Source organism: Vanessa atalanta, chromosome 5, assembly GCF_905147765.1.
Source record: "Vanessa atalanta chromosome 5, ilVanAtal1.2, whole genome shotgun sequence".
NCBI classification, from domain to species: Eukaryota; Metazoa; Arthropoda; class Insecta; order Lepidoptera; family Nymphalidae; genus Vanessa; species Vanessa atalanta.
The window spans coordinates 9,897,365-9,911,836 of NC_061875.1; the positions used below are offsets into that span (position 1 = coordinate 9,897,365).

General features: G+C 29.1%; 1 protein-coding gene across 3 annotated transcripts in view; it reads left to right on the forward strand.

Moving 5' to 3' along the window:
- The first annotated feature begins 2,297 nt into the window (after positions 1-2,297).
- The window catches only part of LOC125063897 (GATA-binding factor C-like), an 81,372-nt gene continuing 69,197 nt past the window's right edge, over positions 2,298-14,472 (forward strand). For 2 of the 3 annotated variants that reach the window (XM_047670585.1, XM_047670587.1), the window contains exons 1-3: positions 2,298-2,662; positions 7,222-7,316; positions 9,988-10,427. In XM_047670585.1, coding sequence (XP_047526541.1) covers positions 10,172-10,427 — 256 coding nt within the window. In that variant the 5' untranslated portion in view covers positions 2,298-2,662; positions 7,222-7,316; positions 9,988-10,171. The remainder of the gene's footprint in view (positions 2,663-7,221; positions 7,317-9,987; positions 10,428-14,472) is intronic. The other variant, XM_047670586.1, reaches the window with a different exon arrangement.

Consider the following 14,472-nt stretch of genomic DNA (forward strand, 5'->3'; position numbering starts at 1 on the left):
TATTACCATTGACTCGTTTTTTGATTTCGGTTTACGTATTACTACTAGTATAATAGATAAATATTGAATATTTATTAAGTTACAGGTAGTACTTAGAGCAGCAGTCTTCTATATCTTTGGTTGTTCCCACTGTTGGACAATGACAATGTTAAAGAAAAGTATTCAGGTGTTACATCACGATACGGCTCCGTTCCAGCTTGCGAATATATTTCCAAAGATAGACTTTTTTCTGAGACATGCTGTTTACTCCGACTTTTTAACGCAGATTATGAGAGATAATTTAAGCACAAAGTTGTTTAAATATGGTAAATTGTTTAACTTACTAGAACCCATGACCCTCAGTTTATTTAACTCCATTTTCTTATCTACATTAGATATTAGCCGTTTTTATTTGATCATAATGAATTGATAACAATTACATTTATTAAGTGGTTTTTACAGTGATATTATAGAATATGTATGTATATACATATTTTATTTGTAGTACCTACCAAAACAAAAAATTATGGTGAGGTTGCACCTTTATACTTATTTATAACAGATTCTAAATTCAAACATTCTGCTATTACTTACTATTTATGTACAAACCACTATTTGACACAATACTATTTATGAGAACTTAAGCTATAAATAAACATAGTATCATAATATGTTATAAAAATAAAGTGGGTATCTATCTTTAAACCAGTGGTAAAATTAACGATTTATTAGTAGGTATGGTAGTTGCCTTAAGTAGGTTACCTACTAGTAAAAGTTTATTTTAATTAAAATAATTGGTATTAAATTTTTATCCATTCTACTTCCAATCATATTCCAATGTTCAAAGCTATAAATAAACTATCATTTTAACATCAATCAATAATTGTTTACCTTTACCTAAGTACTTTCAAACTAACACGCTTAATTGTACCGATTATGTCTATTAGCGTAACAAAATTGACAGAACCTTAAGTATTGCTGTCTCTGTCTTATATATGAGGTGAAAAAAGAAAGTCAATCTTAATTTTGTCAACTTTATGTATATACCTACTTTATATAGTATGTATTCATAGTAAATGTTTTTTATTTACATTACCATATACCACCAAACAACATAGCTAAACAAGTATTAAATTGAAGCTTAATAATGAATTATAATATTAAATCGATTTATAGTTGATTAGTAATCCGTCCATATTTTAGAATGAAATCAAAAACAAGTTAATTTCCAATATATATTTAAAATGGTTCTTCTATTACTAATCGTGTCGTTAGTCAAGTTACCGTTTTCAAATAACGTAGATATGCTTAGGTTTAATATATTGAGAATATTTTTTTGTTTATAATAATAATTAATTAGGATATAAATCAATATTTATTCATAATAATAGTAATTAAATATCCTCCTTCAAATGCAGGATTGTGTTTCAGTCAGTCTTTATTTAGCGGTTGAAGCTTATCAAATTTTAATTTGATAAAGTCGTCAGTAACATATTATATTACCTACTGACTTTTTATACAAATTTAGCAGAACTTAAAGTAATGCTATCTCCTTCGTATGCATGCGATTGAAAGAGGAAGCAATCTTAGTGATGTCAATGTTACATAAATAGCAAATAATAATAAACGTCATATTGTAGTCTGTTATAAGTATCTAAGTAATTATATACCTATAGGTTAATACGTTGTTGTAGTTACAATAGGTGTAACGGATAATAGCATATTTATTGATATTTAAAATAATATTATGTAATGTGATTAAAAATCTACCTACTCTACTTTTATTCTAGACTTTTAAATTTTATTTATTACATTTAAAATAACAGCATGTATCGAAATGTTTGTTTGGTTCAAAAATAGATAAGAAGATGATAAAGATACTGTAAAACCAGTATTCTAGGTAGATAATAATGAAAAGCTCTACTTATTAAAAATAAAATCGGTTACAAACTTTTTGGTTTATGATGCTCTTTAAATTACAATTGAAGTGTTAGAATTAATTTAACGAAGTTTGCACAAGATCATAATAATCTTATATAGTATACATAAAGTAGACTTGAAATTGTAAAGATGAGTTCTAATGTATTAACTAATGAGTAAATATTTTCTTCAAATAAATAAACATGACCATTCATATTAACGAAACAAAGTCCTCGGTAATACGTCATCCATCACTCGCGGCGCGAGCGCGACTGACGCACACCACTGCACGCCCAAAAAGAGAAAAAGAAAATTTAAAAAGAGAACACTCCCATTGCAAGTCACGCCCTCAAACCGCCCGTGGAGGTTTCCACCAATGAGGTTGGATGTGTATCGCAGCGGCGGTTGTTACCGAGCGGAGCCGAGGGCGGCCGACGCGTTCACAACAAAAAGTCACACGACTGGTTTAGTGTCGGGTCGCGTCCCAACGACGCCGCTTCACGTGCCGCGGTCTGGCTTCACGCGCCTGCGCACTTACTGAACTATATTCAAAACATCTTTATATCTCCTTACTTAATCGTATATAGCTAAAGCAATAATTATTTTACACAAGTTGTGAGCTGTGCTAGATAATATTCTTATTGAAAATGGACTCGACGGAATGGAGCGTATGATTTCAGTGTGTTTTTATATCGCAACGATAAAAGTGATTAGTGATAGTGAACGATATTTGAGTGATACGCATCTTACGAGGACAATTAAGGTATTTAATGGTGTTATGTTATAAATATTATTAGTTTTACGGATTCATTCTTTGGTTAATATGTTAATATGTAGACTTTTCTTCATCAGGCTGCATTGACCTTACTGCATATAATTTAGACCAATACAGTAAATACCAATTGAAATGACGGAGTAAAAGCGCGGCTGATAACTCTACTAATGTTTAAGAAATCCATTGAAAAATATAAGTAATAACCGAACTATTTTGGACTATGACTAATCAAATAAATATATTTATGTAAAAATGATGAAATAAAATACTAATAAGATGTAATATCTACAAAAATATTTATCTATGTACTTCTCTATTTGATAAAAAAATTGGTTAGAAGTAAGTAAGATCCAAAAAGTCACCTGGAATATTAAAGCCGTCGGGACAAACATCTTCTGATAAGATCACGGTTTCATTATATTAAACCACAAACTGGTTATTAAATAAATAAATAATGCCTATTCAATTTGCTTTTAATAAACTAATAATAAAAATAATAAAATGAGCATTAACGGTAGAGTCGTTTCTTTCATTAAATTTATAATAAAAATAGTTAGTTTAGGCAGAAAATATTTATTCTAATATAATTCTGAATGATAATCGTGTTTCTAGTACATACATAAAAAAACATTTTGGCGATTTTATTTATTGAAACTCTATATATTATATTGTGTCTTTTTTATAATTGTAATATTATTATTTGAAATTAGTAGCAGTATGTCAAATAAGACTTTTCACATTTGCTAGATATTATATAAAAATTCAATTTAAAATTATGAATCAAAATTGATGTATGAAAATTTATTGATTTTATGTTAGATAGAGTTCAAGAGTATCTACAGTTACTACCTAATTATAAAAATACATGTATTTTTGGCAAGAAGATATCTACTTATTTATTAAATTTTGACTGTTATTGTTTTTGAAAATTAAGACTTGTTAATCCATGATAATCCATTAAATAAAATAAAAATAAACATGAAATTATTACATTGAACTTAGTATTTTTTATAGGCAATTTATTTTTGAATTTCGAAGCATTGCTCTTAAGTATTCAGAAGTAGATCCGTCTTATACAAATACAGAAGTAACAACAAATCAATGTCAATGTCCCATCACTGTTTTCGTATCAACGTTCAGTTTTCGGACGTTACGATTGGCCGCCATGACAGTTCGCGTTCGAAATTTGAATGCGGGCCGAGATGCGCAAAGGCTGCCATCGATTAGGCTTCGATAAGCTTTATATGTGTGTGTTACGTATATACAAGTTTCCGCCGGAGATACATGTAGGAGCATCCGGTTGGTTTGCTATTTTTTATAATAAATACTTGAGTAATAAAACCCTTAGAAAATTGAAATTTGGTCAGACAATGACGATTTCTTTCTAATAATCTACGTACGGAATTTGATTAGAATATATATAAACTTAATTGCGTATAGTTAACCTAGCACATATAAGTATTACAGGAAATTAATGCAAATAAATTCGATAAATTAATTAAAATATTAAAACATTTTGACTCGAGCCCGTCTTCGGCGGACGAAATCTATCGAAATAAAGCTAATATATATTAGATAAACGTCCTTTTATTACGATGATTTTATAGCTCGTTAATTAACATTTAAATGCTTAAAATAAAGTATATTGCTTATTTGCAACTATCGACACAGTTTTGTATAAATAAAACACCATATATAGCTTTTAATAAATATTTAATTATTAGTTACAATAAGTGACTATTCTATATAAAATGCCGCCAAATTTAAATAAATTGTTTTGTTGTTTTGTTTGTTATATTTATATTGTGTTACAAATTATTATTATCCGCTAATGAATATTTAAATGGTGCGATAAGAGCCGATCAAATGGTTCAAACTGTTTTATGTTATATAGAAAAAATGAATCAAGTCCAATAAATTATTCAATCTGATCTTTATTTTAAAATGCATCGATCAAACCCTATCAGGTTAACGTCGAGGAAATAAAGTAAAATGGACTCGGATTCTATTCTCGGTCGAGATTAACTTGGAGACGGCTTAAACATTATTAGGGGTCCGTTGGCTATCATATTTATCAATCTAATATTTTGAAGTTTATATTTGATTCTCATGCAAAATATTTTTTTAATAGTTGGAGTTTTTTGTCTGAAAATTACATTAAGTAAGAAAGTATAACTATGTCGCTTTATAGTACATCGATCGAAAAGCACTTTCACATAAACTTCATGTGTTCCACTAATCTTATTAAAAATGGCAAATTTTCATATAGGTATATTTTTTTTATTATGCTTAATTATACATCATACTTTTATTTATTAAAAAAATGTCTATACAGAACCAGTTTATTAGTAAGCAGTCAAATTCAGATCAAAATTATTATCTCATAAACGAAGTAGAGTTTTAGAGAGCTTTATTATAATCTTCTTTGTTTCGACATGTTAGGATTAAAATACTATTATTAAAGAGTTGAAAGTTTTATAAGTATCTGCCATTAATCAAATTCTTCCTCTTTTTAATAGATCTTTGACATTTAATGTCAAAACAATGACGCTACACGTAATCACTCATTGCAATTTTTTTTAAATATAAAAGTTAAAATCATTTTATATATTTTATCTGTTTTGTAAAGGTTGTTTCACGTCACATCTCGATAAAGGGCCGGGGATTGTGTCGGACATATTTTTTTTTGGCCTTACCGGCGGTCGGAGAGAAATCAATTATCTTAATTGGAAGTTAGCCTAATCTTAATAAGGTGCAGTGATAACCCAACGGGTGTAAGTCAACATGTTTATATTAATATTGTAACTCGTTTGGTAATGGCTTTCTGATTGGTGTTATGACTATATTGTTTATTGGCGTTATAATGGATGTATTAACTTTTAAATTTAATATTGTAGACTTAGCTTTATGTTGCATCCGTTTTAAGACACAGAGTTTAATTTAGTTTATTCTAAATTTAAATTTGATATACATACTTTATTGATATTAACAAGATATATGCTTTGGTATGAAACAAACTTAAGTAAATCATGTAAAGTAATAGAATTTAAAAAAAGTCATAGATAATATAGATTTAAAATAAATAGGTCATTAATTTATCAATGTCAATCAACTAATAAGTAATCAAAGAAACCGTTATATATGGTACAAAAAGTTTATAGTTTATTTTTGGGAATAAATGTCTATAAACATAAACATATTTAATAATGCATTGACATTATATTTACCTATTGTTCCATGTGTTCCATGTTTTGAGTTGTTATGTTGGTATGTATGTGTGATCTGTCGTAAATAATGTGATGCATTAAATACACATTGTATGTATTAAATACATGTCTTATTTAGTTACATTATAGTGTATTAAATTAATTTAAAGTAAAATACATTAAGTCTACACTTAAAGTTATGATCGTTTAATATAGATAAGCAGGTACTGAGTATAAAAATAACTAGTCATATTATAATATATTATCAAAAATTAAGATTATCTTTTATAAAAAAATATAAGTAATTTAAATTCTGACTTCAAAATACTTTAACGCATAGAAATAAAATTGATTATTAGACCCCAGAATAAAATTAGATCTTCATTGAAATTAAAAAAAAAAAACTACATTTCTAATTTATAATTCAATACAAATCATTAAACGTATGTAATACTTCAATTTTGAATAAAGGTTTGGCTTATAGATATGTCTAATGACATTATAAACTTAAAATTATTTGAAGTTAATTACCTACTAAAATTATTAAAGTCGAGTAGTCATACAATATTGTTTAGAATCATCATATAAAATGACACAAAAAATTATGTTCTAATGAAATTGGCAGACCTCTAATAAAGCCAAAATAAAAAGTTCGTGACTTCACGATACATCTTCTCTTGTTTGAAAATCTTTAATAATATTTATTAATAAACCTCAAATATTTACCCCAAATTGAAAAAGAATATTATGAAGTTAATTTAGTTTTATTTATTTTCTAAATGAGTTTCTGTGAGATATTCTCGGAACTCACTACATTGATATTTATAATTATATCTACTTATATGTATCTAAAATGGATGAACCGATAAAGTAATAAATAAAAATTGTGACAATTTTTTTTCATGTAAAGCATGAAGTAACTAAGAATTTGAATATGTGAGCATAGTGTAAGTTTATTAACACATTGACATTATATGAGTTTATATATCCTGTACGAAAGTCCGACGGCATTAACTCGTCTGATTGTCTCTAACGAAAGTCAAGCTTTTGATAACGTATGCATGTATTAAAACATATATAAAGAAAACATGTTTTATGTTCATTTATCTAATGTAATACCAAATCAAATAACGCTGTAGTTATATCATACATTAGTAATATTATGAAATAAAACGTCTTGTTAATTAAAATATTTGATAGTATTACCTTGAATTATTAAAATCTAGTCCTTGCGAACTTATCTCCTTATCATATGATATTACGAGGAAATCGTATAATATGGACGCAAATTGCGATAAATATGTGATTTCTATTTATTTATCTGCAAAATGATTTTTTCAGTCGATCGTCAGATAGCGCCTTCAGCGGTTGTGATAGATAGAAGATACCTAAGTAGTAAATACCAACTTTTGTCCTGATCACATCTTATCGTTCTGGTGAGAATTTGTTATGTTTTTTTTTTTATTATCGATTTACTATTACTTGTAAAAAGGTTGGATATGCTGTTTTGTAAATTTAAATTTATTTTATTTATTTAGTTCTTACGTTAAAAACGAATTACTTTGATATAATTTAAATACAAATGACATTTAAATATAGTCTATTTTGAAATCGTATATTTTTACAAATGTACGCAAACACACAAATTTAATTTGTCTTCATTAATTAAATAAAAAAGCCAATTATTTTATTAATAGAAGTGTATAATTTATATTTATGTAGATCAAAATTTGGTACTAATTTATGTAACAATTTTGCCCGCTCGAAATAGTGGCAAGACTTCTAATAGCATTTCCCCGTGGCTGTTCAATTATATTTAAGTAGGAAGTAGGTAACTTAGTAAATCATTATAACTACAATATTTATAATAAAATCATAATTAATTATGTTTTTCATAAAACATATGCGGAATGATGTTTGATTGAGATGTAATTATGCACTATTAAAAAATGCAATGATTCTATTTTTATTAATATCAATATCAGCGGCAAGATCTAATCTTAAATCTTATCTCGATCGAAAAATTAATACAAGTAGCTAATATTCAATATTAATATTTTTATTGATCAACAGATCCTTGAGATCCACTCAACATAATATATAAATTTGCTAATTAGTGTTCAACAAGCACTTGAATATGTTATATTGTACGCAATTAAATAATAACTTCATGTATTTAATGCTTTTTCGGTTATGGAATTAAAAAAAAACCTAGATTTTATCATTGCACTCTTCTATGAAACTCTATGTCGGAACTATAAATTATTTACTAATCAGTTTATTTACAAATTAACGAAAATAATTAAAATTTTATAAAAATGTAAGTAATACCTAGCTATAATTTAGGCCATTTATGGTGTTTTATGTGATGTTAAACGCGGCTTAAATTTTTTTAGTCGTTTGTCTATTAATGGTACCTATTAGTGATTATAATACACTTGTAAATTACAATACATTACGTTTTAAATGTGTATAGTTACTGTCTTAAAAAATAATACAGATTTTAATAAAATTATTTCTCATTTAGGCCATTTCAAATATAATTAAAATTATTAGTATCTACTACTTTTATTACATCGTAGACATTCGGATAATTAAAATTTATTTTGTTAATTATATTTATTTAATACTCTATATACATTGCAATGAGTTACATTGGTTATATTACGCCACTGTATAATTTATGTTTTAAATTTTTGTCGAAATATTATTCAAAATTAAGTTAATCATAATTATTATTAAAAAAATATTTATTTTGTATGAAAATTTTAATAAATTTGGAGGTATATGATGGCATGAAGTAAACGCATGATCTTAAGATTTGCATTTACTTTATCTGTCTGACTCGTGCGTCAACGAGCACTTGAATGTTATCTGCTAAACGCCAGGCTTAAAGCCCTATTTGGGGGACGTTCACTTGACCTCGTCTTAATATTAAAAATATCCCAAAATATTTTTATTAGAATTCGCTATAGGATGTCCAATAAGTGTACTGTACACAGATTGTAGTGATGATACCCAACGCGCTTGCATACACGGTCCTAAATATTGTAAAAAACGTTAGTTAAACAGCGTAATTTATAAAAGATTTACAAGTGCACGTATACCTAGGGGATTTGTTAAATACTTATATTGGCTTTGATTTACATTGTTAAGGCAAGTATCGTGTATTATTAATTTGGACATTGGATGCGATTAAATCTAATCGATTTTATCGTTTTCAATTTCTGACGTATCTTATCTTAATACAAATTAATAGACATGGGCGTAAGTGTTAGTACCTAATCGTTGCTTGAGTTTTTAGCATTATCAAGCGGATACGATTTGATTGTGGTTTTCACGTTGTAATTGTATGCATTCACTGTGTCCTATATTTATTTAGTATTTTAATCTTAAAATCGATTAAACTTAAATCGATGGCCTGATCTATAATAAGACTATTTTTATATCGACGTCTGAAATGTATGCATTATATACAATGTAGAGTCAATTCATCAAATCAAGCAAATTCTTGTGCAGCTATCAGTTGGTTGAATAAATAAGTAGTTATTTATTCGCGAGGCGTTTCACATGACACCTACTGTGAGTTGTTTCATAGAACCCAAGATAAATATATATGGAGGTATTCCACACATGTCACTCTGTTACATTGAAAATTAGTCGATATAAAGAGAACATAAGACTCTGTATAGTAAGATTAAAGAAATGCCTTTTGTGAGGAAACGTTAAAGAATAACATTTCATATTAGTTTAAAAAAAAAAAACTGAGTATGTTAAATAGAATATATGATATCCGCGGTAACTAAATACAACGTACAGATATCTTCAGTGGGTTTAGTAGTAATAAAAATCAGTGCTCGGTTAGCTAACAACGCTTAATGCGCGGTTACACCTTATCGCAGCGTATCGAGTGTTGTTTGCGGTATATCAGTTAATCAAATTGGGAGCGTATCGATATCGATCGCGTACGTCTTTCGATAGTGCACCATTTTTATCTTAATTGATTGTCACATTTTTGACATAATACTAGCTTATTATTTTAGTGATTTATTCCTTTGATGGTGCGAAAATAACCCGCTCATTTCTAATCGGCGTTCGTCTTTGCAGATACGGGTATGAGTGGCCGTCGAGTCGAGTGACGCGTGATCGTGTGGCTCTCGGGTTCGATGATGTCAAGACTGTACTGGGTTGCCTCTCAGTAAATAGGCCAGCGCGAGCGTACATCGGGCGATTGACTTTTGAAATGCGGATAGGGGTGCGGACTTAAAGTGCGTGTATATAAAAGCGATGCATGGTTTGTGAGGTCGGAGCGGCGGTCATGGACATGAGCGGTGAGGGCGGCGGTGCGGGCGCGGGCGCAGGGGGCGCGCTTCAGCAGCGGTGGTACGACAGCCGCGTGAACGGCAGCCCTGCCGCCGGCGATGTCAGCTCCGAGACGAATGGAGACGGCTTCTTCCACTCGCCGCTGGAGGGCGGTCACCATAGCCGCGCCCGCTACTACCATCAGCAAATGCACGCCCCTTACTCTACAGCAGTCGGCTCGCATGGTAAGTTACGTTTTTTATTATTATTTTAAAACCAATATTTCGCACATATATTTTATTAACTATGCATTTATTTATATATTTTATTAACTATGTATTCATTTCTTAGACACCGTGTAAATTTCCATTATTTATAAAAATAATAATAAACAGGATTATATTTTTAAAGTTCTATTATCTTTATTAGGCAGGTAAGTAATAAATTACGCTCATTTAGATTAGCCAGCGAAAAATTTAGCAGATTTGAAGAAACAATTAAATACATTATATTCAACATAAAAACTCCCAGTATTTAAACTGTATTGCGGACAGAGAACGGTAGGCAGCCGTCTGTCGAACCTTATCGCTCATCAGACAATATCTCTCCAAAAACTCGACAATTAATTCAACGGGTCCGGCCAGTCAAAATTGCCATTCTGTAAGGTGACAGCTTAGGTAAACACGATCTAAAATGGGCTCCGACCGTAAAAGAAAAAAATCATTCCATACTTTTTGTTTTTGTCTTTTGAGGTTTAAATTTTATGGCCGCTATAAAGTTTTTCGTGGAGACAGGTGGCTCTTCTTTATAATTTAACTACTCGTCCGAACGCCCATACGATCTCACCTAGAGGGTCCGTAAAGGCTAGTTTGGCATGCGGCTGTTACTCTTTAATTTATTAAGCGGTGCGTCGGTAGTGATGTGACATTTAAGAAACTGTGTCACTTCTCAGAATCGGAACTGGGAATCGATTTTGTCGCGCTCACCCGACGCAGTAATGTGCCGTAGTTTATGTGAGCCCTCGTTCGACTCAATTTTTAGCCCGTTTGTAAACTCACTCTCTTATCGTGTTATGTCCGCAGTCACGATGCGGCTCCTTGTCGCTTTGATTATATCTAAATTTGGTAAATTCATTTGTCGACAACGGCGACGGTTGACTCGATTAGGTACTATAAAATTACGTGAAACATCGATATTCCTCTTTTTTTATTGGCCGTTCATTTACGCCACTGAAAATTCGAAAAAAATGCTTTAACATTTGAAAACTCTATTGAATTTCACTTAGTGCTTCCGAAGGTATTTGTTTTATTTATATGCTCTTTGTTCTGTCTTTTTCTGGCCGGTAAAAAAGTAATAAAACATATTTTTAAGTTGGCTGAGGTGTATATAAACTCGCTACGATGACAACCCGGATCGTTTTCACTTAACATTTTACGAGCGGCTCCGCGGTTCGCCCTCGCTCGCCCTCACTTGCCCGTCGCATAATTGTATTAACTTTATTTATTTAATAAACTTTAATGCCTTATTTTTTACATCATCTTACAATGGCGGGTTTCTTGCAACGTTCTTTATTCCCACAAACAAGGTTTTATTCATAATTTTATTAATCTTTAACAAACATTTAATATAAATTGTAGATTCATATCATAAACTTATTTTTGTCACTTTACCAAATGTATTTAAACATACAAATATAAATGTACGATGTATATCTCTTCAGATAAGGACGAAGGTGCGTGTTCGATAAAGCCTCGATATCATTTGTAAGAATTCTTAATATTACACAAGCTATAACTAAACTCTATTCCCAATTAATATAAGATCACAACTAGAGGCACTCATCATGTGAAAATAATAAAAAGTTTTTAAATGACAACCTTTCAGCATTTTATTTTATGAGCGTAACTTTTATTTATCGAGATATTAAAATCCCCGAAACATAAAAAGTATTTACTTAAATATAAACTATATATTTTTTAAGCCATTGAAATAAGTTGCTAGCTACACACAGTTTTTGTAATGGGTTCGCTGTAACGCGATACAGGGCAGCCGATTTGACGCTCATCCAATAATTTATGGTTTGGCGACGCGATTGATGGCACGGATAAAATTATTTATTTCACACCGTTTTAGATTCATGGCTAGTGGCTTTTTCTTCTCCGAAATTTTTAATTAATAAATAAGCACCTAATGTCTTGTGAAACGCTAACAGGAATCATCTCTATAAAAATGTAAAATAGGTACCGTTGAAAATCCAAGTCTTATTATGTTAGTAATTTGAATATTATCAACAAGAATGAAATTAAGAAGGTAGAGAGCAATGTATGTTTGTAATTTGACTCTTTGAAAGTATTATTAGTTTTGTGAATGTGTAGTTGAATTTAATTCATGAAAAACAATTAAAATTCCTGTGAAAATAGTTTAAAAACATAACAATAAATGACTTTTTTGTTATCTTCTAGATGTTTATGTGATGAGATCAAAGATAAATGAAACACTTAAAAACTTTCTCGTTCAAGACTAGGTTTTTGTAAGGAAATTCGATAAAGCTAGCCAAAACCTATTAAAATTGGCTCATACTAGAAATACTTAGTATTTTAATGTTTTTTATATAAAAAATGAGGTATCTTAATTTTTTATTGAATTTTAATTAAACAAATTACAACAGCTGGATCGTGATCCGATTAAATAGGAATGTAAAGTTTTTCTTGTAAACAAGCTTAAGTAGGTACAATTACAAATTCTTTATACTTAGAGATCGTAGTTAAGAATATTTTTTTTATATACTAAATTGTTTTTTTTTTTTAATTTTTTGAGTAAATATACCTCTCTACTTAGAAACAAGTAGTTTAAGACAACCATTTCAAATATTTATTTTTACTTATTTTTTTGTACACAACAAGAGGAATAGTATCTACAGAAACATGCTTAGAATGAGTTAGACAGTGCCTAGTGCAAGTGTTTTGGCTAATTAAGCTTTTTTATTTCTTAACTGGATTATCTAATTAGTAATGTAATGTATGACGATACTTTTTCTAAACACAGAACGACATATGTATGTAAATTTTGTGTTTATTTATTGAATGCCCATTTTCTTATAGGCAAACCTTCGTAGATATGTAAATTATAATTAAATTATTTGTTTAAACTCGAAAGAAATGTAATATACCTACCTACTTATGTAGTTTACTTCAGAAATTGAAAAATGAATATTTTTAAAAACTGTGTATTTATAAGTTTTAATATGTAAAGCAGAGTAAAATAGAGTAGCTAACTAACAGAGGCAAATTATGTGATGCTTATTTTATTGCCACAAGAATATATACACAAAAATAATTGTCTTCTACCTATGTATAAAGATAAAGAGACATTTAGGTACATGTTTGAAGATGAGAAAAATTAAATATCAAAGTGAGTGAGACAACGGTAGTTATTTTGATGTTTCGACAGCTTATTGATTTCCCTGAATAACATTTTCTTCCCTATTGAATATAATTATCGTAGATAGAATTTACTATTTTGTAATGGGTACGGAATTGACTTTATATTATATACCCACCTTATTAAATATATTTCTTACCAATTGAGAATATCATATCGTTACATTGATAATTTTTTTTTAATTAATTACCTACTCGACTTGTATTTTTGAAAACCTGTAAAGTAGGTTTTATGCTTGTAGGTATGATTTCTCTAAGAGTATCTATTATTTTTTTAATAATAGATAGTCGATAATTTGGAGACTCTTAGCTTTTAAGAATATATAGGTATGTATGGATAAGTAAATGATAAATAGTATATAAAGGTTCTTATGAAGATATAAATGCTATATATTTAATAGTTTGTTCCTACCGTATGTAAAGACATGTAGTACCTAACTTATTGCGTTTCGTACATGCAAAAACAAGAAACACAGATAAAACACTAATAAAATGATGACAGGTCGTTTAATGTATATACATCATTTAAATAATTTATTATTTAAACGCTTAAAAAAACTTATATTTACTTTTTATTAAGACAACAAATATTCCATAAAAAAACAAGTTTTTTAACGTACGACGCATTTAGAAAAAATGTTGTAGGGTAGGTAAGGTTGCCATATTGTAGGACTTTAACTTTAAGGTGTAGAACTTACATTATATTATTTATAAAAAAAATATCTACCTACTTATAGTACAGCTAGGAGTAATGTGTTTTTAGTGATATCAGTCATTTCAAATAAACTTTTATCAAAAAAAATATTAATACCCATTTAATTTTATGTTGAAATAGACATGAAATACACTG